Source organism: Orycteropus afer, unplaced genomic scaffold, assembly GCF_000298275.1.
Source record: "Orycteropus afer afer isolate SDZICR_OR568_19922 unplaced genomic scaffold, OryAfe1.0 scaffold00059, whole genome shotgun sequence".
Lineage (NCBI taxonomy): Eukaryota > Metazoa > Chordata > Mammalia > Tubulidentata > Orycteropodidae > Orycteropus > Orycteropus afer.
The window spans coordinates 6,216,821-6,242,726 of NW_006921646.1; the positions used below are offsets into that span (position 1 = coordinate 6,216,821).

The 25,906-nt window shown below is 41.6% G+C and overlaps 1 protein-coding gene across 1 annotated transcript in view; it reads left to right on the forward strand.

The window, feature by feature from the left end:
• Positions 1-208: 208 nt before the first annotated feature.
• TBC1D22B (TBC1 domain family member 22B) overlaps positions 209-25,906 on the forward strand; it is a 116,540-nt gene continuing 90,842 nt past the window's right edge. The window contains exons 1-2 of the mRNA XM_042780750.1: positions 209-311; positions 6,120-6,264. Of these exons, the coding sequence (XP_042636684.1) occupies positions 209-311; positions 6,120-6,264 (248 nt within the window). The remainder of the gene's footprint in view (positions 312-6,119; positions 6,265-25,906) is intronic.

Genomic DNA, 25,906 nt, shown 5'->3' on the forward strand with positions numbered 1-25,906 from the left:
ATGGATTCTTTATAAAATAAAGGTATTGTCCCTTGTAAAAAAAGAAAAAGAAGGTTGCTGTCTAGGTAGTGGGGAGTGTGGAGACCATCTACTCCTCAGTTGAGCATTCTAGGGAGGTAAAAGGACCTTGAAAATGGACATCTGGGTGTCGTAGCTGGGGAAGGACCGGGCCCCAAGTGTTAGGGCCTCCCACCCAACCTCAGTAAAGATGTCTACAACTCATATGGAACTAGAAGCAGGAGCTGGTGGGCTTAAGGCCCCATTCTATGGCTTGCATGAGCTGGATATCAGTAGCCCTGTGATGGTTGCAGGTGAGAGGCTGGCCCCTGTTTCTGGCACCAGGGCCTAATCCAAATTCTGAGGCATCCCTGGCAGCCAGAAAAGCCCCAGTAATAACAGATACTGAATTGCTTCTAGCCTGGCAGTAGCAGGCCAATTTGATTAGATTTTTAGAAATGAAAATGGTATTTTATGTGTATTTATCTATTTGATTTCTCAGAGAAATACCTTCTACATTTTCTTTCAAAAAATCCATTGACTTTAAAAAAAAAAAAAAAAAAGCTATCAAGGTAATTTATGACCTCTTCTCACCCCCTTCCCTTGGCTCTGTACACCATAGTATGAATTTGGGTCATAATTGAATACTTTAATGAAAGAAATGGCTCTTTTCTTAAATTTTGAAATAAAAATCTGGTTCAGCCTTCTTCCTCAAGGAGTTAGAGAAAAATTCTATCTTTACCAGATTTGTCCACTGTCCCCTTTCCTTTCACTCCTTGCTTCAGTCACATAGAAACTCTGAGTCACATAGAAACTCTTAGAATCTTAGGAGGGGGCTCTGGATTTCAGGCTGGTGGGATTAATATGAGGTACTTAATGTCTAAGACTCAGTGGTCCCACTGCTCATAGCCCTGAATACTGGGGCTTAAGGCTCAGGCCACAGCCAAGCATCCATGCAGCCAATCTGCCACCTGGGCTGCTGGGAGAGAGTTGAACACAGGCCTCAACATGGACAGAACCAGCCACATCTCCATTCCTCCAAAGGCAAGGAAGTAACATTTGCTGTAGGCTTAGGAACCAGTCCCTTCTCTCTCAACTTTTCAAGCCAATAGCCCCTACCTACCCACTCACATAATCTAGATCTCTTCTTCAAAAGTAGAGACTTTCCAAAACAAGTCTTCTAACTTGCCAGTGAGGGAAGGGGCAAGCAGTCCCCATGAACTTGCAACAAGAACATGCCTTTTATGCTTCAGCCCTCGGAAGGAAGGTTGGGCAATCTACTTCCGTAGTGAAACTGCCTTTGAAACCCAAGGAGAGGTTGCTATGAGTCAGATCCAACTCAAGGGCAATGAGTTTGGTTTTTTGGGGAGGTAATCAGCCAACAGTTGGGAAACCAACCCCAACTCACTGAGGTAATTCTGACAAAAAATTACACACAAAATCCTCATGACTTGACTCTAATTCACTTTTCCAGCATGTGTCTGCACTTCTTCTCATGTATATAATGCTCTTACTTCCTAAAATATCTTTCCTTCCCTTCTCCAACTGGCTCATTGCTACTTGTTCCTCTGGGCTCTAGGTTGGCAGCTATAATTCCCTTGGCTTTTCTTTAAAAAAAAAAAAAATCAAAATGTATTTTTTTACATGTGCTTTTTAAATTTTATTGTGATTTGGGTGAACTTTTCAAAGAAAATTCATCTTCCATACAGCAGTTCACATACACTTTGTCTCATGACATTGACTGCAATCTCCCACAATGCAACAGCTCACCTCTTGCCTGTATCCTTCCCTTCCATGCACTCCTGCCCCGCTGAGCTGTCTCCCTGTGCATACACAGCCCTTCTATTCTCCCATGATTGATCTCTCCAAAGAGTGTATCTACCTAATGTAAACGTTCATTGGCTTTTCTTTTGTGGTCACAAACTGAGTGCCACAGTGCTTCATACAAGTTTCCCAAATACAAGTGTGTAATAAAACACTCTCCTCTGTGTATTCCTCTTTCATAGGAAGCAAAAGATTTCCTAGAAACTCCTGGTCATCTTCTTCTCATTGACTCATTGGTCAGGACTGGGTCACATAGCTACCCAGAGCTGCAGAAGAGACTGGGAAAAATAAGTTTCTGGCAAAGCAGAATGGGATTGACATAACTGACTCAGAAAAATCGTTAATTTACTCTGTTGGAGAACTCAGTTGCCCCCCCCCCCCAAAATGAGTCCCCTTAGCAAGCAGGAAAGAAAGAAATGGCTAATAAAGTCTATAGCGGTGATCTTGTTTCATTAATTAGCTCTTCTTCACCAGTGACCTAGCAGGAACTATCACTATCTTTTGCCCCTAAACCAAACTAAAAAATCAAACTCAATGCTGTCGAGTCAATTTGACTCATAGCGACCCCTCCTTGGGTTTCCAAGGCAGTTATCTCTACGGAAGTAGATTGCCCAGTCTTCCTTCCAAGGAGTGCTGGCTGCTGAAAGCAGTTCAGGAAAAAGCAAAATTATCTACAAAGGAGAACCAGTAAGACTAAGATCTTGGTGTATGTACAGGTTTCTCATGAGTACAATTAAGTGTTCTGGAATTCCTATTTTTCTCAATGTTACCCACAATTTGCTATGATTTACATAATCAAATAAATGCCTTTGCATAGTCAATAAAACACAAGTAAACATCTTTCTACAGAAGTAGATTGCCCAATCTTCCTTTCGAAGAGTAGCTAGTGGATTTGAACTGCCAGCCTTCCAATTAGCAGTCAAATATCTTAGGCACTACACCTGAGGAAGTGCATAAATTGGAAAATCCATATTGGAGAGCATTTTACAATATCTAGTAAAGTTGAATTTGTGCATATCTTGTGATCCAGCAATGCCATTCCTACGTATGTATTTTAAATAAGTGGTTTCAAACTTTCTGACCATAACCTCTTATAAAGAAATACATTTTACACTGCAACCAAGTACATCATATACACATAATTTATGCATACATACATATATAACACCCACACATCCATGCATGCATGTGTATATGTGTGTAAAGTGGGAACAAAAATTTTACAAAAAAAATGCTTATCAAAACTACATACAACACACTTTGATCTTTATTATTCCTATCTCTTCTATTCATTAAAGGTACCAATCTTAACTCACTAATAGTTGAAATTTGAAAAAGGCTTCACTAGAAAGTATTTTGCACATGGTAATGAGTAAAAATAATGTTGACTACAGCAATGTTGGGGAGCTCTGGTGGCATAGTGCCTAAGACATTTGACTGCTAACCAGAAGGCTGGCAGTTCAAACCCACCAGCCACTCCTCAGAAGGAAGGTTGGGCAATCTACTTCCATAGCGACACTGCCTCAGAAACCCCAAGGAAGGGTCACACTGCTCAAAACAACAAATGACTAGAAATGACTATTGAGAAATATTCACATAATTGAACACTATATCGCAGTTAAAATGATTAAACTAGAGCTCCATGTATCAACATAATGTTGAGCAAACAAAGCCAGCTGCTGAAGCATATGTACAGTGTGATAGCATTTATAAAGTTTCAAAACATGAAAAACATGTTGTTTATAGATACTCACATATGTAGTAAAAGCCTACAACATGCATGGGAATGCTGAACATAGAACCCAGGATAGTGGTTGCCACTGGAGAGAGCAAAGGGAACGGGATCAGGAAGAGGCTAAAAGGAAACTTTAATTGTTTCTTAAGGTTTATTGTTTCTTAGTCTGAGCAATAGGTATAGAATATGTGTATATGTTATTTGTCTTTTATTGTTTATTCTTTATTACTGCCTGTGGGTCAAATCTGGCATGCTGTTTTTATAAGTCTTGCAAGTTAAGTTCGGTTTTTATATTTTTTAATGGTTGAAGAAAAACAGAATGATATTTCATGATGTGAACACTATATGAAATTCAAATTTCAGTGCTCACAAATAAAAATGGTTTTGGAACACAGACATACTCACTCATTTATGTAGTCTAGGGTGGCTTTTGCACTACAACTGTTAAGTTGAGTAGTGGCAACAGAGACTATTTGGCCTGAAAAGCCTAATATATTTACTTTCAAGCCCTTTATAGGAGAAGTTTGCCAACCCCTGGTTTATTGTATGACCAATATATTCCATAATAATAAAAATATGGCAGCATCAAAGAAAAATTCTTACAGTAAAAGATTTATAATTCTATCATCTAACCAAAATTGCTTAATTTTTCCATGTTTTCTTCCAGTCTTTGACTAAACTCAAATATTTTTATTGAAATCAGGGAAAAACATTTTGCATTCTACTTTTTACTTGCTCTACATCATTTCATAAACCTTTCTCATGTGCTATGTAGCATTTCAATGTGCATTTTAAAAAGTTATATCTATAAATTTAAATGTATATTATATGATAATATGGTCATCAAGTTTATAAACTGCAAACCATAATTCATGTAACCACCTTCTCATGTTTAAGCCTTTATATTTATATTTTCATTTTCCCCTTACTGATTACAAGGAAAACAAGAACTTCTTTGTACACAGAGTTTTACCTCCTTTTTACTTATTTTCTTAGAATAAATTCCTAGGGATGAAATATCTAATGTTTGGCCTCACCCTTCCCCTGCCTCCCCCAACTCTAATTAATTTCTCTTCCTCTCTTTACTCCAGTAACACTTGATTCTTCAGTCTTTTGCTTATTCCTTTGCCTTCTCTAACGTAACCAATCTCTCTTATTTGGTTGTTCCTATTAGTTGCTTAGTTCCTGGGAGGGGCAAATGATTACATACTCAATTACTAGTCAAAAGGTTGGCAGTACAAACTCACCCAGAGGTGCCTTGGAAGACAGGCCTGGTGATCTGCTTCTGAAAAGTCACAGCCTTGAAAATCCTAAGGAACCGTTCTACTCTGCACACTGGGGATCACCAGGAGTTGAAATCAACTCAATGGTAATTAACAATAATAGTACACCCACTCCTCAATTATTTACATGGTCAGGTTTCAAGGAATAGGTCATTATGCGAAAACTGGCGTTATGCAAAAGCGGACAATGAGCACTCAAATCACAAAATGAGGATGACTACATCATTACAAAATTGTCAAATTTTATCATTATGTAACCGCCAAACCACTGAGAATCACGGTCCAGCCAAGCTGACACATAACCTTAACCATCATAGCCAGTGTTAACTCTTGCCTCAAACCTGGGTATTCATTACTGACAGACGTACGTTGTTAATACATAACATAGTCAGACAGTAGATTTTTTACTATTGCTGTACATACAAAAATGTCTGGTAAGATAGTTGATAAGTGAAGAATAGGTGTAGTTGCTTAGGACCATAGGTGGCAAAACCTGTTTGCGCTTGACTGCTAATATAAAGGTTGGCAGTTTGAACTCACCCAGTGGTGCCATGGAAGAAAAGGCTTGGTGATCTGCTTCTGTTAAGATTACAGCCAAGAAAACCCTAGAGTAGTTCAACTCTATAACATATGGTGTCACCATGAGTGAGAATTGTTTTGATGGCAACTAACCACAACAGTGGTTGCTTAGGTATTAGAAGAGCTCTCTTGCTCTTAAATCCCAGCTTCACCTCACCATCCCTTTGGCAGTCCACATTTTGCAGTGCATTGGGAGGGCTGCTTCTTGTTTGAATTCTCACCCCTCTGGTGGCACTGTGGTTAAGGCACTGGGCTGCCAACCCAAAGGTAGGTGGTTCGGATCCACCAGCTGCTCCATGGGAGGAAGATGAGGCAATCTACTTCCATAAAGATTTATAGCTTCAGAAACCCGATGGGGATCCCTATGAGTTGGAATTGACTTGATGGCAGTGGGTTTCCTCTCATCACAGTGTCTACCTCCTTCCACTTCACTTCTTGGCTGAGATTAAAGTCTACCAGTGATCTCTTTGTAACTAAGTCCAAAGGCTTTTTTCTCTATTTTTATCTTCCCCATGGAGCTCCTGCTCTAAAATGACCTCCCTACTATTTTTCAGGCCTTTCTCTTTTTTTCCCTGTGTGTCCCCACTCAGGCCTTACCTCTTCCATAAAACTTTCCCTGAGCATTGGGATACACCCACTTCTTTTTAGTCCACATGCAATCCCTGCATATCTTATTCTCTTAAATTTACTTTGTGCCATAGAATTCTTGTCTTCCATGCCTAAGACCCAGATTCAATTCCTGGCCAAGGCACCTCATGCGCAGCTACCACCCATGTCAACACACCTCATGTGCAGCTACAACCTGTTTATCAGTGGAGGCTTGTGTGTTGCAATGATGCTGAATAGGTATCAGCAGAGCTGATTAAGGTGGACTACTAGGGAGCTCTGGTAGCATAGTGCCTAAGGCACTTGACTGCTAATCAGAAGGCTGGCAGTTCAAACCCACCGGCCACTCCTCGGAAGGAAAGTGCGCAATCTACTTCCATAGTGATACCACGGAAACCCAAGGAGGGGTCGCTATGAGTCTGGTCAGACTTGACAGGCACATAACAGCAACAACAATAGATGAAGTTAAGGAGGGAAAAGGTGAAAACCTGCAGGCAGACAACACTGGGAGTCCTCTAATTACAGCTTCAAAATAATCAAACCCTTGGGATAAATTCAAGGATCACAGAACCATTCAGTGCTATTAACATTATCTACAGCATCCATGGCACCTGGGAGCTTGTTAGAAATGCAGGATTGTAGGCTCCACCCTGACCTACTGATTCGGAATCTAGGCTTTTAACAAGATCCCTAGGCAATTTATATGTACATTAATGTATGAGAAGCAATGGTCTAGTGGACAAGTCTGTTCCTGCCACTACGGAAGTCCATCAGAAGGGCTCCAAGGACCCCATGGGAACCTCAAACCAGTGATTTTCACCTCTAGCTAGGCAAAATTTGATATGAGGGTGATCTGGCTGCTACAGTTATCACCCCTTTGATGGACAAAGTTGATTAATTAATTGATCTCCCCTCCCTCATCACCCTGGGTACAGAAACATTCTTTAGAAGCTGCAGAGGACAATCTTCCCTAAGTGATTAGCACTGTTCTTCAGTAAAGGATATAGGCAAACTTACAGAATTTTTTAGTAAATGAACACATCCTACCAGGGGTTAGGAAACATGGTTCCCATAATCATTCCCAATCAGAAATATGTATGAACAACAACCAAAGCCAAACCAAACTCACTGCCATGGAGTTGATTCCCACTCATAGCAACCCCTTCTTGAGTTTCGGAGGAGGTATCTTTACGGTAGTTGAGCACTCAGTCTTCCTTCCGAGGAATGGCTGGTGGGTTTGAACCACCACGCTTCTGGTTAGCAGTCAAATGCCTTAGGCACTATGCCACCAGAGCGCCTATGAACAACACAGAAGACATGAATTGTTTATACTCTTCATTCTCTCACTCAATATATAAGGCATTTGACTGCTAACCAGAAGGCTGGCAGTTCAAACCCACCAGCCACTCCTCGGAAGGAAGATTGGGCAATCTACTTCTGTAGAGATACCATCTCTGAAACCCAAAGAGGGGTCACTATGAGTTGGATTCAATTCAACGGTAGTGAGTTTGGTCTTATTTTTTATGTGCCAAATAGGGAGCTCTGGTAGCGTAAGTGGTTAAGTGCTCAGCTGCTAACCAAAAAGTTGGTGGTTTGAATCCACCTAATGGCTCTGTCCACCACTTGTCTGTCAGTTTGTCATTCTGGGGTGGCTTGTGTGTTGCTGCAAGACTGGAGGCTATGCCACTGGTATTTCAAATACAAGCAGGGTTGCCCATGGTGGATAGGTTTCAGTGGAGCTTCCAGACTAAGACAGACTTGGAAGGAAAGTCGAATCTGACTCGATGGCACTTCTCAAAGAATCGACCTGGGAAAACCTTATGAATAGCAGTGAAACACTCTGATATATCACTGGATAACATTATGAATAGCTCTGAAACATTGTCTGATACAGTTCCAGAACGATAACCCCCTTGAAACCGAGTAAAGTAAAAATTATTGCCCCCACTCTGGTACTCTGGTACTCTGGTATTACGGATGGAATAGATAAGTAAACTAAATTATCCCCAACTATTTCCCCCACCCTGGTTAAGACAGATAATTAGATAGGACCCTGGATGGGAATAGATAAGTAAACTAAATTACCCCCAACTATTTCCCCCACCCTGGTTAAGACAGATAATTAGATAAGACCCCCCCCACGGGAATAGATAAGTAAACTAAATTACCCCCAACTATTTCCCCACAAGCAAGTATTCAATTCCCTAAAGAACTGAATGGAAGGAAAACACTCTTTCCTGCCGGTGATGGACTTGCTAAAAGTGTCTTAGAAAACAACATGTAAATTAACTCTGGCCCAGGGACTTGTGCAATAGAGCAGAAAGGAACAAAAGTCAATGGGAACGGACCCTCTCCCCTCTGCCCAAGCCCCTAACAACTGATGACAGGAAGCTGGTGTGACTCATCTGCCTCCAGGTGCAATATCAACCATTTCACGCCCCAAATTCCTCAACCTTTTGTGAATGTGCATAACTCCCTTTCCTGAAATCTACAAAAGTATTTCGATGGCATCTCGGGGAGTCTGAGCTGGGTACAGGATACCCCTACTCCTTGCATTGCCGCTTTGCAATAAATAATTTCCTCTCCTCTTAATCACTCGGTGTGTAAACTGTTTCAGCCTGACTGTGCACTGGGCAGGGACCGTGTTAGGTCCGATAACACCCTCATGTTGGAAGGCACTCAAAATATGACCTGGGAAGAGCTGCCTCCTCAAAGTAGAGTCGACCTTAATGATGTGGATGCAGTAAAGCCTTTGGGACTCCCATTTGATGATGGGGCATGACTCAGAATGGGAAGAAACAGCTGTAAACATCCATTAATAACTGGAGCATTGAATGTATGACATATACATCTAGGAAAATTGTTGTTGTTGTTGTTGTTTGCCATCGAGTCGGCCCCGACTCATAGCGAAATTAGGAGTTGTCAAAAATGAAATGGAACTCATAAAGATTGATATCCTAGGCATTGTTGTTGTTATGTGCCGTCGAGTCGGCCCCGACTCATAGCGACCCCTCCTTGGGTTTCTGAGGCAGCATTACTACGGAAGTAGGATTGCCCAACCTTCCTTCCGAGGAGTGGCTGGTGGGTTTGAACCGCCAGCCTTCTGGTTAGCAGTCAAGTGCTTTAGCCACTATGCTACCAGAGAAATGGACTGGTTTTGGCCATTTTGAATCAGACACCAATATGATCCACTCTGCCAGGAATGACAAACTGAAGAGAAATGGCGTGACATTGATTGCCACAAAAAAATGTTTCCAGATCTATCCTAAAGTGCAGTGTTCAGTGATAGGATAATATACATACTCCTACAAGGAAAGCAGTTAATACTACTATTATTCAAATTTATGCACCTACCACAAAGCCAAAGATGAGGAAATTGAAGATTTTTACCAACTTCTGCAGTCTGAAATTGACCAAACATGCAATCAAGATGTGTTGATTATTACTGGTGATTGCAATGCAAAAGTCAGAAACAAAGAAGAATCACCCGTAGTTGGAAAATAAGGGTTTGGTGATAGAAATGACACCAGAGATCACATCATAAAATTTTGCAAGATGAGTGACTTATTCATTGCAAATACTTTTCTTCCACAACAAAAATGGTGGCTATACATGTAGACTTCACCAGATGGAATACATAGGAATTAGACTGACCACATCTGTGGCAACAGGCGATGGAAAAGCTCAGTATCTTCAGCCAAAATAAGGCCAGGAGCTGACTGTGGAACAGACCATCAACTGCTCGTATGCAAATTCAAGTTGAAGCTGAAGATAATTAAAACAAGACCACATGAGTCAAAATATGACCTTGAATATATCCCACCTGAATTTAGAGACTATCTGAAGAACAGATTTGACACATTGAACACCAATGACTAAAAACCAGACAAACTGTGGGATGACATCAAGAACATCATGCATGAAGAAAGCAAATGGTCATAGAAAAGATAGGAAGAAAAGACCAAAATGGTTGTCACAAAAGACTGTGAAACTTGCCCTTAAACAGATAGTAGCTAAAGTAAATGGAAGAAATTGACAAGATAAAAAAGCTGAACAGAAAATTTCAAAGAACAGATTAAGAAGACAAAGTCAGTTATTATAATGAAATGTGCAGACCTGGAGTTAGAAAACAAAAAGGGAAGAACATAGTTGACATTTCTCAAGCTGAAAGAACTGAAGAAAAAATTCAAGCCTTGAGATGCAATATTGAAAGATACTATGGGCCAAATATTGAATGATGCAGAAACATCAAAAGAAGGTGAAAGGAATACACAGTCACTATACCAAAAAGAATTGGCCAATGTTCATCTATTTCAGGAGGTGGCATATGATTAAGAACTGATAATATTGAAGGAAGAAGTCGAAGCTGCACTGAAGGAATTAGCAAAAAAAGAAGGCTCCAGGAACTGACAGAATATCCACTGAGATGTTTCAACAAACAGATGCCATGCTGGAGGCACTTACTGGTCTATGTCAAGAAATTTGGAAGACAGCTCCCTGGCCAACTGACTGGAAGAGATCCGTATTTGTACTTGGTGATCTGCTTCCATAAAGATTATAGTCAAGAAAACCCTATGAAGCAGTTCTACTCTGTAGCACACGGCATTGCCATAAGTCAGAATACACTCAATACACTCGATAGCAATGGATTTGATTTGAATATGCCAAACATTAATCTATGTTGTGGCAATACAGCAGAGAACAAAACAGGCAAAGTCCCTGCCCGAGGAGGGTGGAATTTTCATTCTAATGGGCAGAGAAGACAACAAACAGGTACATAATACGTCAAGTAGCATTAAGTGCCTAAAGCATTTGACTGCTAACCAGAAGGCTGGTGGTTCAAACTCACCAGGCACTCCTCAGAAGACTGGGCAATCTACTTCCATAGAGATACCACCTGAGAAACCCAAGGAAGAGTCACTATGAGTTGGAAACGACTTGATGGCAGTGAGTTTAGTAATAAGTGTTATTAAAAAAATAAATAAATAAAAAGAGTGGCCGGAACCCACTATTTAAGATGGGTGGTCAGAGAAGTCTTTTCCAAGTTGAAGACATTTGAGAATATTCCTAAATGAAATGAAGGAGATTGCCATTCTGATATCTGGGGAAAGAGAATTCCAAGCAGAGGAAACAGTTAATGCAAAGGCCTTGAAGTAGGCACATGCGTGGAGTGTTCAAGGAACAGCACAAAAGTCAGTGTGTTTGGAGAGGATTAAGGAGGGAAAAGAGTGGAATGAGATTAGACTGGAAAAGTAGAATCATATCACATGAGGCATTTAAGAAATTTGGATTTTATATCAAATGTGATGGGAGCCATTACAAGGTCTTGAGCAGAGGAATAACATAATCTGACCTGTATTTTAAGAGGATCTCTCTGGGTGTTGGGTGGAAGATAGACTAGAGGGAAAAAGGTAGAAGCAGAGAGGCCTAATAGGAAGCTGATATAATGGTCCAAGTAAAGATGTGGTTGGTTCAGATTAGATTTGTCATGGTGGTGGTGATGAGAAAAGCATCCAATGACTCTCGAATTTCCTACCAAAGACTATTTTAAAATTTATGTCACTAGGAGACTGGGGTGGATTTTTTTTTTCTGTCTTGTATTCAAAACTGACTTAAATGTAGAAGATAAAGAATAGAAATAATTTGGGTTCTCTGGGTTGAACAATGTTAACAGCATCCCCTGGGTATCAGTGTTATTTAACATTTGATAAATGATTAAGAAAAGGAATATTTAGAAACATGTCTAGGTACACAAATTATACTCTGCTTTCCACATAGTGAAATGTCAAGTCAATAGGGAGCCATCTTCTGAAACATTTCTAAAGCAATGTGAATAGGCTGGAAAGTAGCAGATATCTTACTAGGTAGACACGTATAAGGCAGCTTACATAGGAAAAGAAAATTCAGAGGGTACCTTTAAGAGAATGAACTCTGAACTGCCAGTTACCACCAAAGAAAGTGACATAGAAGTGACTGTAGATCATTCCTTCAAAACGACAGCTTTCCTAAAGTTCAAAAGTCCAGCACAAGTTCTGGATGTCCAGAATAAAGAGAAAACATCAGCTTCAACTAACACTCGGGACATCCATCTCTGGGCTCAGTGTGCAGTGCTGGCCACTGCATCCTAGGAAAGAAAAGAGCCTTAGAAAGGCAGCTAAAATGGTAAAAAGGATAGAGGGCCTTTTGTTTGAGGCATTAAAAGCCCATAAAGGTAACTATCTGAGAGAAGGATAAAAGTCTGTAAAAGCACGAAAGATTTGGAGAGTATAAAAATAGCCCTTTTCACACAATCCCTTAATTCTGGAATTAGGAGGAAAACAGCTTGAAAACGGAGGAAAAGTCTTCGTAGAAAGTCGCTCTGGTGGGGCTGTGGTTAAAGCATTGGGCTGGTAAACCAAAAGGTCAGCGGTTTGAACCCACCAGCCACTTCGCAGGAGAAAGATGAGGTGGTCTGCTTTCATAAAGATTTACAACGTTGGAAACCCTATGGGGGCGGTTTTAGTCAGTCCTATACACTGTCAGCATTTGAGTTCTCATAGTCAGAAAGTGAGAGTTATTGACTGAAACAAGAATGAGATCATTTGAATTTCACCCAAAGCACAAGTCCTTTACAAGTGTTCCATTAACAGAGGCCAGGGAGACTGCTGAATCAACCGTTACTCACGTGTCGAACAGTTCTACTCTAGGCTAAGGAATCCAAATTGATCCTACTTCACAGATTAAAAAGCTCAAGCCCAAGAAGGAAAGGTGAAGGTAATAACCAGAGAGTTATTGAGTTGGGAGATGTTAAAAATGGGCTGTAACCAATACAAAAGCCTTTACTTTTAGGATAGAGATTTATGTCCATAAATACATTATCAAGCTCTCTCCTTCCTAAAAAATATTAGATTCAGGAACCCAAGAGACATCCTTCCCCCTCAGAGAAAACGGAGCCCTTTCCTCCTTCCCATAGGTCTCTTACTTTACCTGTTTCTTACCCTCCCCGGAGGGTAGGAACTTTCAGCTCCGCCTCCCCTACTGGTCCAAGCTCCGCCTTCCCGGTCCACCTGTGTGCCCGGCCCCTGACGTTACCGTTCGGCTTCAGCGGCCTGCAGGATTTCGGCTTCCTATTGGTCCGTCCTTTCGAGGCCTGCATAGTCCACCAATGGCAGCGGCGCTGGGTTGGGGGTTGCCCATTTCCAAGATGGCGCCCCCAAGAGCTGGGAGCGGGTGACCAGCGGCGGGGAAGCGGCCTGGATTGGCCCTCCGGTTGCGGGGTCCTGGGGGCGTCTCGCCGGGTGCCCCCCGCCCCCCGGCCCGCCCACCACACCTTCCCCGGTCTAGAGCAATGGCCTCCGAGAACAGCAAGCAGTTTTGGAAGAGGAGCGCCAAGCTGCCAGGGAGGTGAGCCCAGGACGCTGAGAGGGAGAGGACTGGACCAAACCCCTCCAGATCCTAAGGTCTAAATCCTGCAGGCCTGGGGCGCCACGGATTGTGGAATCCTGATTTGGGGAACCCTGGCTGGGGTATAGGGGACCGCCTAGTGGCGGTAGGGCAGCTGTCAGGCAGAGGAGCGAGCAGCGAGCTTTGGGGGACAGCTGTGTGTGGGTGCAGACCAGGATCTGGGGGCGGAGGTCTCTGGATGCGCTGCCCTCAGCTGGGAGGTGGCAAGAGACCCGGCGTAAGGGGCAGTGGTTGGGTGAGTAGCTAGAGTCTGTTCTTGGTCCGGAGGGTTGCTTCTCACTTTCAACAGAACTCCCTCTCGAGGGTCTTCACCACGCACAGGTGGTTGCTTGGATGGGGATGGCCGCTTTCCTTGCACCCCCAGTTCCGCACGTACGAATCTTTCTCCTGGGCTCTCCAAAGATTCTGTTGGGGCCGCCTGCGGAAGTGACAGGAGAATCTCCAACCAGACCATACTTTATCTTGAGTTGGCTCTTTCCCATTAGAAATTATTACAAGGTGACCCCAGAATTGGGGCTATTGATTTGGCCAACCCTAGTGACTTCTTCCTCGCTTGCGTCGTAATGCTCATCTTGTGCAAATGTAAGAATCCTATCAATTTCAATTGTTTGGTAGGAGAGCCGAGCTTCTAAGCTACTTTTCTCTTATTTTTCCTTTTTGCTGTATGTTGAGACTCCTCGCAATTGTCCATCTATCGCTGTGCTGTTGGCTTACAGTCTTAATTTGTTTTGGGTAGTTCTGAGAAGTACAAGGTGGATCGTGTGTTTTAGTGGTGCATTTAGGATTTCTGCTAGTCACAGTCTGCTTGACCGTAAAATTCACGTTTGGTTGTATCCACATGCTACATTTCCTAATTGATTTAGTTGTTTCACTCTGGAATAATCCTTTGGATTTGTGACTTTTAGCAAGAGAGAAATGAGGGTCAGTGGTGACTATATAGCACTTATTTATTTAAGATCCTAGTAGACCTATGGAGAGTAATGTGGGAACCAGCTTTTATATTGTAATATTAAAATAATACAAGGGAATGCAAAGATAACTTCAGATTAAGTACTGTGGAATTGCAGTGTTAATGCTAAAGATGTTTTATGTTTTTAGATTAGCACCACTTCCTGCCAACTGATTCCTTTTCCTTCCTGGTCTAGTGACCTCTCCAGTTGTTCTAACTGTCCTTCTCTGGGGTTTTCCAAAGTGAGATCATTTCATTATATTTTGACATCCTAAGATACTACTCAAAATCAGTGGGAAAACTGTTAAGTCAGGAAGGAATGTATGTATGAGATGTGGGACATGGCATGGCTCTTTTGTGCCTGCTGACTGCTCCTTGCTACTGATGATTTTTTTTTTTTTTTCCCCTTTCCATATTTTCTCTCTTGGAGTCTAGGAATAGTCAACATTTTTAAAGCACTACTTTTATGAGATAGGAAGAGGAGTCTATTCAGTTTGTTCAAGTTTGTTCAAGTTTCTAGCTTCCCTTTTCATTTTAAAAAGGAATGTAGAGGCATAGAGGAAAGAATATTTGACTGCAGAAAGACCTGGGCTATTGTTTGGACTTTCTTACTTACCTTTGTGACCAAGGACAAATAATTTACTTAATCTCTCTGAGCCTCAGCTTCCATATCTATGAGATGAGAATAAGAATACTTTCCTCAGGGTTATTATGAGGACTAAATGAAATACTCTATTTATAAAAAACCTAAGTCAGTGTTTGTTTAGCACATTGTAGTTGCTCAATACATGTTAATTATTAATATTACTGTTATTAGTAGAATAAGCAAACGTTTAAAGAATGTCCTTACCCTTGTTATTGTTATGTGCCGCGTCGAGTCGGACCCGACTCATAGTGACCCCTCTTTGAGCTTCCGAGGAAGTATCACTACGAAGTAGATTGCCCCACCTTCCTTCCGAGGAGTGCCTGGTGGGTTTGAACTGCCATCCTTCTGGTTAGCAGTCAAGTGCCTTTAGGCACTATGCTACCAGAGCTCCCTGTCCTTACCCTGTTGTTGTTATGTGCCTTCGAGTCGCCCTGACTCATAGCGACCCCTCCTTGGGTTTCCGAGGCAGTATCACTACGGAAGTAGGATTGCCCAACCGTCCTTCTGAGGAGTGGCTGGTGGGTTTGAACCGCCAGCCTTCTGGTTAGCAGTCAAGTGCTTTAGCCACTATGCTACCAGAGCTCCTTACCCTAGTACTAGTTATTTGTCTTCATTGTTTATTCTTAAGGCATTAAAATGTTGCCACAATTCACAATAGTTTTTGCTACCTTGCTTGTTGAAGAGAAATATTGTTCAGCATTATGATTTCAGCAAGGAAGCCGCAAGGGTCCTGGTTATGGGAGAAAATCAAGATTATTTTAGATAGAAAGGTACTTTAACTTAAGGAAAATATTAGGATATTTTCTCAAGAATAGAACTTTTGCACTTGTCCCTTGTGGTCTTAGTGAAGAAAAACTTTCTTCTGAGTGGGAAACGACATAAATGACTATGTACTAACTAGGTCCATACAACCTAAAAGTGAAGCTAGTTTACTCTTACTTGCAAATTGAAAGGTAAAAAAATCAAAGTGACCACAGATTATTTCCTGTTTCCTTCATCATGACCTGGAGACTTTAACGACAACAAATAGGAATTTTATTTAATACACATAATCTAAGTTCAAAATGCATTAAGCATCCTTTAAAACAGAAAACAATAACTTTATTGATAGAATTTATATTACATAGAATTTATCCTTTTAAAGTATATAACCCAGTGTTTTTTAAATATATTCACCGAGTTGTATAACCATCACCACTGATTTCAGCACATTTTCATCACTCCAAAAAGAAGCCCAAACCCATTGGCAGTCAGTCAGTCCCCATTCATTTCTCTATCCAGCCCATCACAAGCACTAATCTACTTTCTGTTTTTAGAGATTTGTATTCTAGACATTTCATATAAATGAGATCCATATAATATATGGCCTTTTGTAACTGTCATCTTTCATTAAGCATAATATTTTGTACACTCATCTATGTTGTAGTAACAAAAAAAGCAATGCACTGCCATTGAGTGGGATCCGACTCATAGTGACTCCTTCTTGGGTTTTGAAGCAATATCACTATGGAAGGAGATTGCCCATCCTTCCTCCGAGGAGTGGCTGGTGGGTTTGAACAGCCAGCCTTTTGGTTAGCAGTCAAATGCCTTAGGCACTATGCCACCAGATCTCCTCTATGTTGTAGTATGGGTCAATAAATCATCCTTTTTATGGCTAAATAATAGTCCATTGTATGGATATACCACATTTTGTTTATCCATTCATCAGCTGATGGGCCTTTGTGTTGTTTCCACTTTTTGACTATTGTGAATTATGTTGCTATGAATATTTTTGTAGAGGTCTTTGTGTGGACATACATTTTCTGTTCTTTTGAGTGTGTACCTAGGAGTGTTATAGCTGGGTTATATGCATGGAATTAGATATCCTTATAGGTTTTCTCAGTTGAAAATTTCTTAGCTATAACCAAAGACCTTGAGGGAATGAGTTGGTTGGTCTGGGGGCTAGAACCATAGTCTTGGGGAACACTAACTTGTTGCACAAAGGTAATTGTCTACATCTTACTTTGGTGAATAATGACTGGGTTCTTAAAAGCTTGTGAGCAGTCCTCTAAGGTGCAATTATTGGTCTTTCCTCATCTGGAGCAAAGAAGAGTAAAGAAAATCAAAGACACAAGGAAACAGGCCAGAGGACTTATGGACTACATGAACCCTGGCCTCTGTGATTCTGAGACCAGAAGAACTAGATGGTGGCTATTGCAACTGACAGCTCTGAAAGGGATCACAAGAGGACATTCCAGAGAGAGTGGGAGAAAATGTGGAGCAACTCAAAATCATAAGAAAAGACCAGGCTTACTGATCTGATAAGAGACTGGTAGAACTCCCAAGACTATGGCCCTTAGACACCCTTCAAGCCTGGAACTGAACCTGCCACTTGGCACAACTATCAACCAAACGGTTAGGTGAACTATAACACTAGGGAAGTACCTACTCATTAATCAACTGAAGGAGCTCAAAAGTGCAGCTCAGAAGGCAGGAATGGATGGGGAAGAAGTATGATTGGAAATGGTAAACACAGGGAGCAAGTAGGAAGAGTGCAATTACATTGTGGGGATTGCAGTCAATGTCACAAAACAAAATGTGTATACATTGTTGAATAGAAAACCAATTTGCTCTGTAAACTTTCACCAAAATCACAATAAAGAAATAAGTTTTCTCAATTATTTACAAGAGTCCAGGTGTTTAATATATCAAATAGTCTTTATATTGATGACTAGGAAGATTAGAGGCAGTATATACCATTGTGAAAAAGAATGCAGGCTTTGGCTGAAGCAGACACTTGTAACAGTGTTCATTACAGCACTATTCACAGTAACCAAAAGGTGGGAACAACCCAAGTGTCCATCAACAGATGAATGGATAAACAAAGTGTGGTAGATGCATACAATGGAGTATTATCCAGCCATAAGTGAAGTTCTGATACATGCTGTAACATGGATGAACCTTGAAAACCTTATGTCAGAAGGAAGATTGGGCAGTCTACTTCTGTAATGATACCATCTCGGAAAACGAGGATGAGTCACTATGAGTCGGATCCAACTCGATGGCACTGAGTTTGGTTTTGGAAGTGAAATAAGTCAGATATAAAAGGACACATATGGTATCATTTCACTTATATAAAATATCTAGAATATTCAAATGCATAGAAACAAAAGTTTATTAATGGTTATCAGGGGCTGCAGTATGGATTACATCTCAACATAAAATGAAAATCCTCTCAACTGGACCAGTAATCAGCATCACGATAAATGATGAAAAGCTTGAAGTTGTCAAAGATTTCATATTACTTGGTTCCACAATCAACACCAATGGAAGCAGCAGTCAAAAATCAGATGTTGTATTGCACTGGGTGAATCTGCTGCATAAACCTCTTTAAGGTACTGAAGAACAAAGATGTATCTTTGAAAACTAAGGTGTGCCTAACCCAAGCCACAATATTTTCAGTTGCCTCATATACAAGTGAAAGCTGGACAATGAATAAGGAAGTCCAAAGAAGAGTTGATACTTTTGAGTTGTGGTGTTGGTGAAGAATACTGAAAGTACCCAGGACTGCCAGAAGAACTAAGAAATCTGTCCTGGAAGAGGTGCAGCCAGAATGCTCCTTGGAAGCGAGAATGGCCAGACATCATCTCAGCTACTTTGGTCATGTTATCAGAAGAGACCATTCCCTGGAGAAGGATATCATGCTCCGTAAAGTGGAGGGTCAGTGAAAAAGGGGAAGGCCCTCAACAAGATGGATTGACGCAGTGGCTACAACATTGGGCTCAGGTGTAGCAAGGATTTTGAAGCTGGCACAAGACCAGGCAGTGTTTTGTTCTGTTGTACATAGGGTCGTTATGAGTCGGAGCTGACTTGATGGCACCTAACAACAGCAAGGGCTAGAGAAAACAGGAAATGGGGGGTTACTATTTAAGGGGTACTAGTTTATAATTTGGGATCTCTGGTAGCGTAGTGCCTAAAGCACGTGACTGCTAACCAGAAGGCTGGCGGTTCAAACTCGCTAGCCACTCCTCGGAAGGAAGATGGGGCAATCTACTTCCGTAGCGATACTGCCTCGGAAACTCAAGGAAACACTGCGGAAGTAGATTGCCCGTCTTCCCTCCGAGGAGTGGCTGGTGGGTTTGAACTGCCAGCCTTCTGGTTAGCAGTCAAATGCCTTAGGCACTACGCCACTAGAGCTCCCAAATACAAACTGTTGTTGTTGTTATGTGCCAATGAGTCGGATCCGACTCACAATGACCCCTCCGGGGTTTCTGAGGTGGTATCACTACAGAAGTAGATTGCCCAACCTTCCTTCCAAGGAGTGGCTGGTGGGTTTGAACTGCCCCTCTAGGAAACCCAAGGATGAGTCTCTATGAGTTGAAATAGACTCCATGGCAGTGAGTTTGGGTTTTTTTTTGTTGTTGTTGTTTTGGTTTAGTTTATATTTGAGGTGATGAAAGCTTTTGGAAATAGATAGTGGTGATGGTTGTACAACATGATGAATGTAATTAATGTCACTGAAATGAACACTTAAAATGGTTAAAATGGCACATTTTTTGTTGTATATATTTTTCCACCATAAGATTATTAAAAGAAAAAAGGAAAAAAAAAAAAAAAGAATACAGGCTCTGAAACCTGACTCCCTGGGTTCAAATCCCAGCTCTGCCACTTTCTAGCTGTGTGACCTTAGGCAAGTTACTTAACCTCTCTGTGCCTTGATCTCTTCCTGTATCATGGAGACAACCAGAATAAATACCCCGTAAGGCACAGAGCCATTAAGTTATGTGAATTAAATGAGATTATGCATAGAAAGTACTTAGGAGGTACTCAATATGAGTTATGTTATGAGCTCTGGTAGCATAGTGCCTAAGGCACTTGACTGCTAACCCGAAGGCTGGCGGTTCAAACCAGCCACTCCTCAGAAGGAAGGTTGGGCAATCCTACTTCTATAGTGATACTGCCTCGGAAACCCAAGGGGAGGGGTCACTATGAGTCGGGGCCAACTCCACGGCACATAACAACACAATAATGTTAGCTTTTATTATGATATTAATAATTATGATTGTAGTAGTTCCAAATTTTATCTTATCCTTCTTCCCCTTGCTCTAGTTTATTTCTGAAACTAGAATTGAAAAAGAAAGCTTGATCAGTGGTGTGTCTTAAGCCATTAGTAAGCTCTGCATGAAAAAAAATCACGATCCATTTTAATTAGGCAGAGGGCTTATGAAGGCACAAAGAAGCCTAATGCTGAGCAGCTGTGACTATCAGGTATTCACTAATGATGAGGAGTATGATTTTGAACGGGAGCTCTGGTAGCATAGTGGCTAAGACACTTGCCTGCTAACCAGACGGCTGGCGGTTCAAACCCACCAGCCACTCCTCGGAAGGAAGGTTGGGCAATCCTACTTCCGTAGTGATACTGCCTCGGAAACCCAAGGAGGGGTCGCTATGAGTCGGGGCCGACTCGACGGCACATAACAACAACAACAACATGATTTTGAACAGTGATTCTCATACTTTAGCGCGAATGAGTAACCTAGGCCTATTAAAACATAAATTGCTGGGCCCACTACCAGAGTTTCAGATTCAGTAGGTCTGGGGTGGGGCCTAAGAAGTTGAGTTTCCAACCAATCCCCAAGTGATACTGTTGGTTTGGGCATACACTGTGAGAACCACTGGGAAAAGGGCCCTATATTAGATTGAAAGAAACCTGTGTCCTCATGCTGGGGGCTTTTGCTGTATGGGTCTTGAGCAATTAATGCATCTCTTCACTTGGCTGTCTAATTGGCATCTCAAATTTAATATGTCCAAACAGAACTCTTACTTTCTGCATCTGCCTACTCCACAAAGCTACTATTTTCGTTTCACTTAATAGTCTCACCATTCACCAAGTTCTTCTCTCATTGCCACATCCAGTTCATCAGCAAGTCCTGTTGACTTATGAAAATATATCACAAATCTGAGCAGTTTCACCACTTCACTTCTACTACCCTGGATCAAATTTAGTCTCTTCTTGCCTTGAATACTGTTGTATCTTCCTCATTACCTGGTCTTCCTGCTTCTCTTCCTGCCCCTCTACAGGCCTCACATTTGCCATTAAAATCCAAACTCTCACAGGCCTTTCGTGGAAAGATAGGCAAGTTAAGGACTTTGATCTTTATCCTAAGAGCAGTGGGATGCCATTAAAAGGTCAATGGTGGTGAAGTGTGACAACAATCAGATTTGCATTTATAAAAATTTCATCCTGGCTGCCCTGAGAGAACGGCTTGGAGAAATGTTTCTCAGTAAAGGTGGGGGTGGGAGTATATAGTAGTATTTGAGTCAAGTTAACTCTGGTTTATATTGGACCATACGATGTTTAATATCCTTGGACCCTGCCTACTCAATGCCAGTAATGCCCCCCAGTTACTGGGACAGACACTCCAGCCCCCATCCTCAGCTCCCATTGGGGATCAGAGTGAGTGTAGGAGGCGAGTTAGAAGGCAACTGCTGTCAGTGGTGGAAGAGGCGATTATGTCTTGGACTAGGGCAGTCGTAATGGAAATGAAAATAGAGGTCAAGTTTAAGAGCAAGAACCAGAAACCAAACTCCCTACCATCAAGTCGATTTCAACTCATAGTGACCCCCTCCTTGGGTTTCCAAGGCAGTATCACTATGGAAGTAGATTGCCCCATCTTTCGAGGAGTGGCTGGTGGGTTTGAACTGCCAGACTTCTGGTTAGCAGTCAAATGCCTTAGGCACTATGCCACCAGAGCTCCTTTAAGAGCAAGAGGACTTGGTAAATCTTCAGATTTAGAGAGTGAGAGAAAAGGAGGTGTCACTCCAGGTTTCTGCCTTAGATGGTGTGATAGTTAAGGTTTTGTGTCAGTTTGGCTGGGTTGTGGTTTTGAGTGCTTGGCAACTGGATGTAGTTATTCCCTGTGATGAGACTGTAATCATCACCATGGTGGAATCTGCTGTGAGCAGCTAAGTAGTTGCCTTTGGGGTATGGCCTGCTCCCAGTAAGTAAGGAGAATCTTTGAGGAAGGTTTCTAGCTTACAGCACATTTTACATCTTACGTTTTTGGCCAAGTCTTCATTTCTAGTTCCTGGACCTGAACCATGCATGGCCTGCTGTGTTGCCTACTGATCTTGGCATTATTCCTGGACTTGAATTAGTAGTCTGCCATGTTGCCTGCTGATCTTGGCATTATTCCTGGACTTGAATCAGTAGTCTGCCATGTTGCCTGCCTATTTTGGGATTGTGCCATTTCACTTGTTGATCTTGGATTCATCAGCCTCAGAAGCCAGCAGCTGTGTGAGTCAGGAGATGACTCCAGCTTGCTCAGTGGGCCTCGAACAAGAGGCAAAGCTGAAGCCCAAGGTTGAGGAGCCTTCCCCAAGAGGCAGGACTCTGAATTCAGACTTCTAGCCCCCTAAACTGTAAGAGAATAAATGCCTGTTTGTTAAAGCCACTCATTTGTGGTATTTCTGTTATAGCAGCACTAGAGAACTAAGGTAGTCAGGTAGATTGTGATATCTTGAGAGAAAAAGCCAAGCTTTTAGACAAGGCACTTAAATACTTCAAGCTCAGTTTCCTTAGCAATGAAATGAGAGGTTTGAGTAAGAGATACCTAAAGTTCTTACTGCTTCTGAAGTTCTGTGTTGAGTTTAATTTATCAACTCCATCCAATTCATGTCAGTGGATATTTCCATTTTGCTCTGTCAGTTACACCAGGCATAGTTGATATATAGGAGTAGTTTTTTGTTTTGTTTTTGGCTAAAGGTAGGTTTTCCTATTTTGTGCCTTAAATACTAGCTTTGGAAAGTTGCAAATTGCTGGCCCTGCTAAACATATGAGGGTCACAGAACTGTAGAATGTTACAACTTGAGTCTAACACCATTGCTGATCAGGAAACTGAGGCCCAGAGAGAGAAGATGACTTGCCCCAAATCACACTGCAGATTTCTTGACTTCTGGTCCAGAAGCTCTTTGTACTACTGTCTCCCCTTCCCTTTGTCTCTGTTAAGATTAAGACATCCTCTCTCACCTTGTCCCATCCAATCCAAGAGTGTGCACACTAGTAGTAGAAGGATATAGACAAGACTTGGAACAGGAGAAACAAATCCGACTCTGGCTCACTCCTCTCTTTCTCATTTCCAGTCCTGCTGGGAAGGCCTGCTCCCTCTTTTTAAGCAAAAATGTTTATTGTTAAAGTCAGGATGAGCTTATTAGCATTAAACGAAGTTGATAAAAATGTCTGACCACTTCAATTACTTAGGAGCTCATATATTTTTAACTAAAGCTTTCTCTGTCATTTGGTCATTTTCATAGCGTTAATGAATCTGCTACGTGGCTCTGTGTAATGGTCCCAGCTTGCCTGGTCAGATCATTACAACTTACTCTTGGCTTAGAAATGTTATCCTGATAAAGTAAGTGACTAGAAAATACTAAATTACTGCTAACACAGCACAGATCCCCAGTTCTGGAAGACTTCCATCAAGCAAGTATGTGAATCTCAATCAGTTGCCAACATGTTTGGCTTTAAATTGGATAGCTCTGTTCCTGTATTTGCTTTAGCTCCTTTGTCAGTGCTAAACAAACACTTGTTGATTTTTTTTTTTTTTTTTTAAACCAAGGTTTTTGCACTGTTCTAACTAGAGAAAGGTTGGGCAATCCTACTTCCGTAGTGACACTGCCTCGAAAACCCAAGGAGGGGTCGCTATGAGTCAGGGCTGACTCGACGGCAAATAACAACAACAACAACAACAACTAGAGAAAGCAGCCATGCAAATACATCCTGTGGTATTGATTTTACTAAGGAGACTGACTGGGAGGTTGACGGGGATTTTTGCTCCCTTTGGTCCCAGTTGCAGCATGCCCCGTGGCATTTCTCTTCTCTGCATATCTGAGTTACAGTGTATTTGACTCTAGAAGACTGGACAATCTACTTCCATAAAGATTTACTGCCTCATAAACCCAATGGGAGTCACTGTGAGTTGGAGTGGACTTGATGGCAGTGGGTTTGGTTTTTTGTTTTTTATAAGAAGGGGCAAGGAGCCTTGGTGGAGCAAGTGGTTAAGCGCTCAGCTGCTAACGAGATCTGGGTTGTTCCAGTCCACCAGCCACTCTGTGGGAGGAAGATGTGGCAGTCTGCTTCCATAAAGATTTACAGTCTGGGAAATCCTATGGAAGTTCTACTCTGTCCTATAGGGTCACTGTGAGTTGGAATTGACTTGATGGTAGTGGGTTTAGGTAGAGAAGGGGCAGCTTATGCAGGGGTTGGGTTTTGTAAAGTCTCAATCTTCATTCAGTAAGTATTAAGTGTCTGCCTGGTGTGTTGGTGCTCTGTCAGGCAGTGAGGTGACCTGGCCTGGACAAATGCTTTCTAGAAGAGGAAAATCTAGTTGACACCATGGTTTCCCCTGGGTGAGGAAGCTGTGTGTTGTTGTCTTTCCAGATTTTCTGCTAAGCAAATATTACTTTTTATGATCTGAAAAGCTTAAAAGTGAAGCTGGGCCAAAACACATTGTTGAGGGAAAGAAGCAATATGTAGAATGCTGTGTATAGTATGCTCTCTTTTATGTAAAGTTTAAAAACAAAAAAATTATTGTATGTTGTTTATAGATTCATAAATATATAGTAAAAGTATAACAACAGATGGGAAGGATTCATACCAGCTTCAAGGATAGCCATTATCTCTTAGGGAGGAAGGTTAAAATGTAAATAAAGTTTTAAAAACATATGAAATAATATTACACACTGTTTAGTGATACCTCTAGTGGTGTAGTGGTTAAGGCATTTGGCTGCTAACCCGAAAGTCGGTGGTTCAAACCCACCAGACACTCCATGGAAGAAAGATGAGGTAGTCTGCTTCTATAAAAGATCTACAGCCTTGGGAACCCCATGGGGGTCGCTATGAGTCAGAATCAACTCGATAGTAGTGAGTTTTGAGTTTGTGACACAGAAAATAAAATTGTGAAAACAAAAATGGGGAATGTTTGAATTGCCAGATTCAATTTGCTAGTAAGGGTGTGCTAGGGGTTTTAACTCCATGATGTCATATTTCTTGAACTAGGTGGTGGGCATCTACCTAAGTATGCCTTATACTATGATCTCAACTATGTATCTAAAATAATTCATTGAATGGAAGTAATTTAAACCCTGATTACGTATTTTAGGGGCTCAAAGAAGATGGGTTAGGGGATGCTGAAGGTAGAGTCAAGGGAAGTCTCATGTGGGGGTGGAAGGTGAAGGGACTAGTTCAGGATGGATATGATTTTTGAAAAGAGATGTAGAAAAGCATCCCAAATAGGGAAAGAGCCCAATTTAGTAATAAGGGTATACCTGGAGGGTGAGTGGAGACCAGCTTATCCTACAGTTGAGTTTGAGTCTGAGAGGAGTGGGGATGGTCCAGGTTGATAGGGGAATGCCAGGAGATTGAGCTTCATAATCACTGGGCTCTTTCAGTCTACCTTCATTTAGTCTCTATCATCATCTTACTTTCTCTTCCTTTTCTAAGTTGTTGCCTGTCTTTTTTGAAGTGCAATAAGCTGATTTCTTATACAAAGTGTTCCAGGAACAGATACATTGTAGTTTATTTCAAGATTATGTTAACAAATTCAGTTTGGGCTTTGATACCTTTGTTGATGAAGTACATCATTTATCAGCTTTTCTGGCGGTGCCAGCACATTGGGCTGATAACTTTAAAAGATAGCATGATTTTAAGTGCCCTTTCTTGCATGGTGATTGATGGTCCAGGCCTCTTAAACCTACACAATTAGGTTAGTTTTTTTCCTCATGGATAATTGTTGGGTGGTAATACTCATTTAAGGAAAGGATCTATGGATCTTCTCATTTTTCTACTCAGTCACCTAATCTAACCG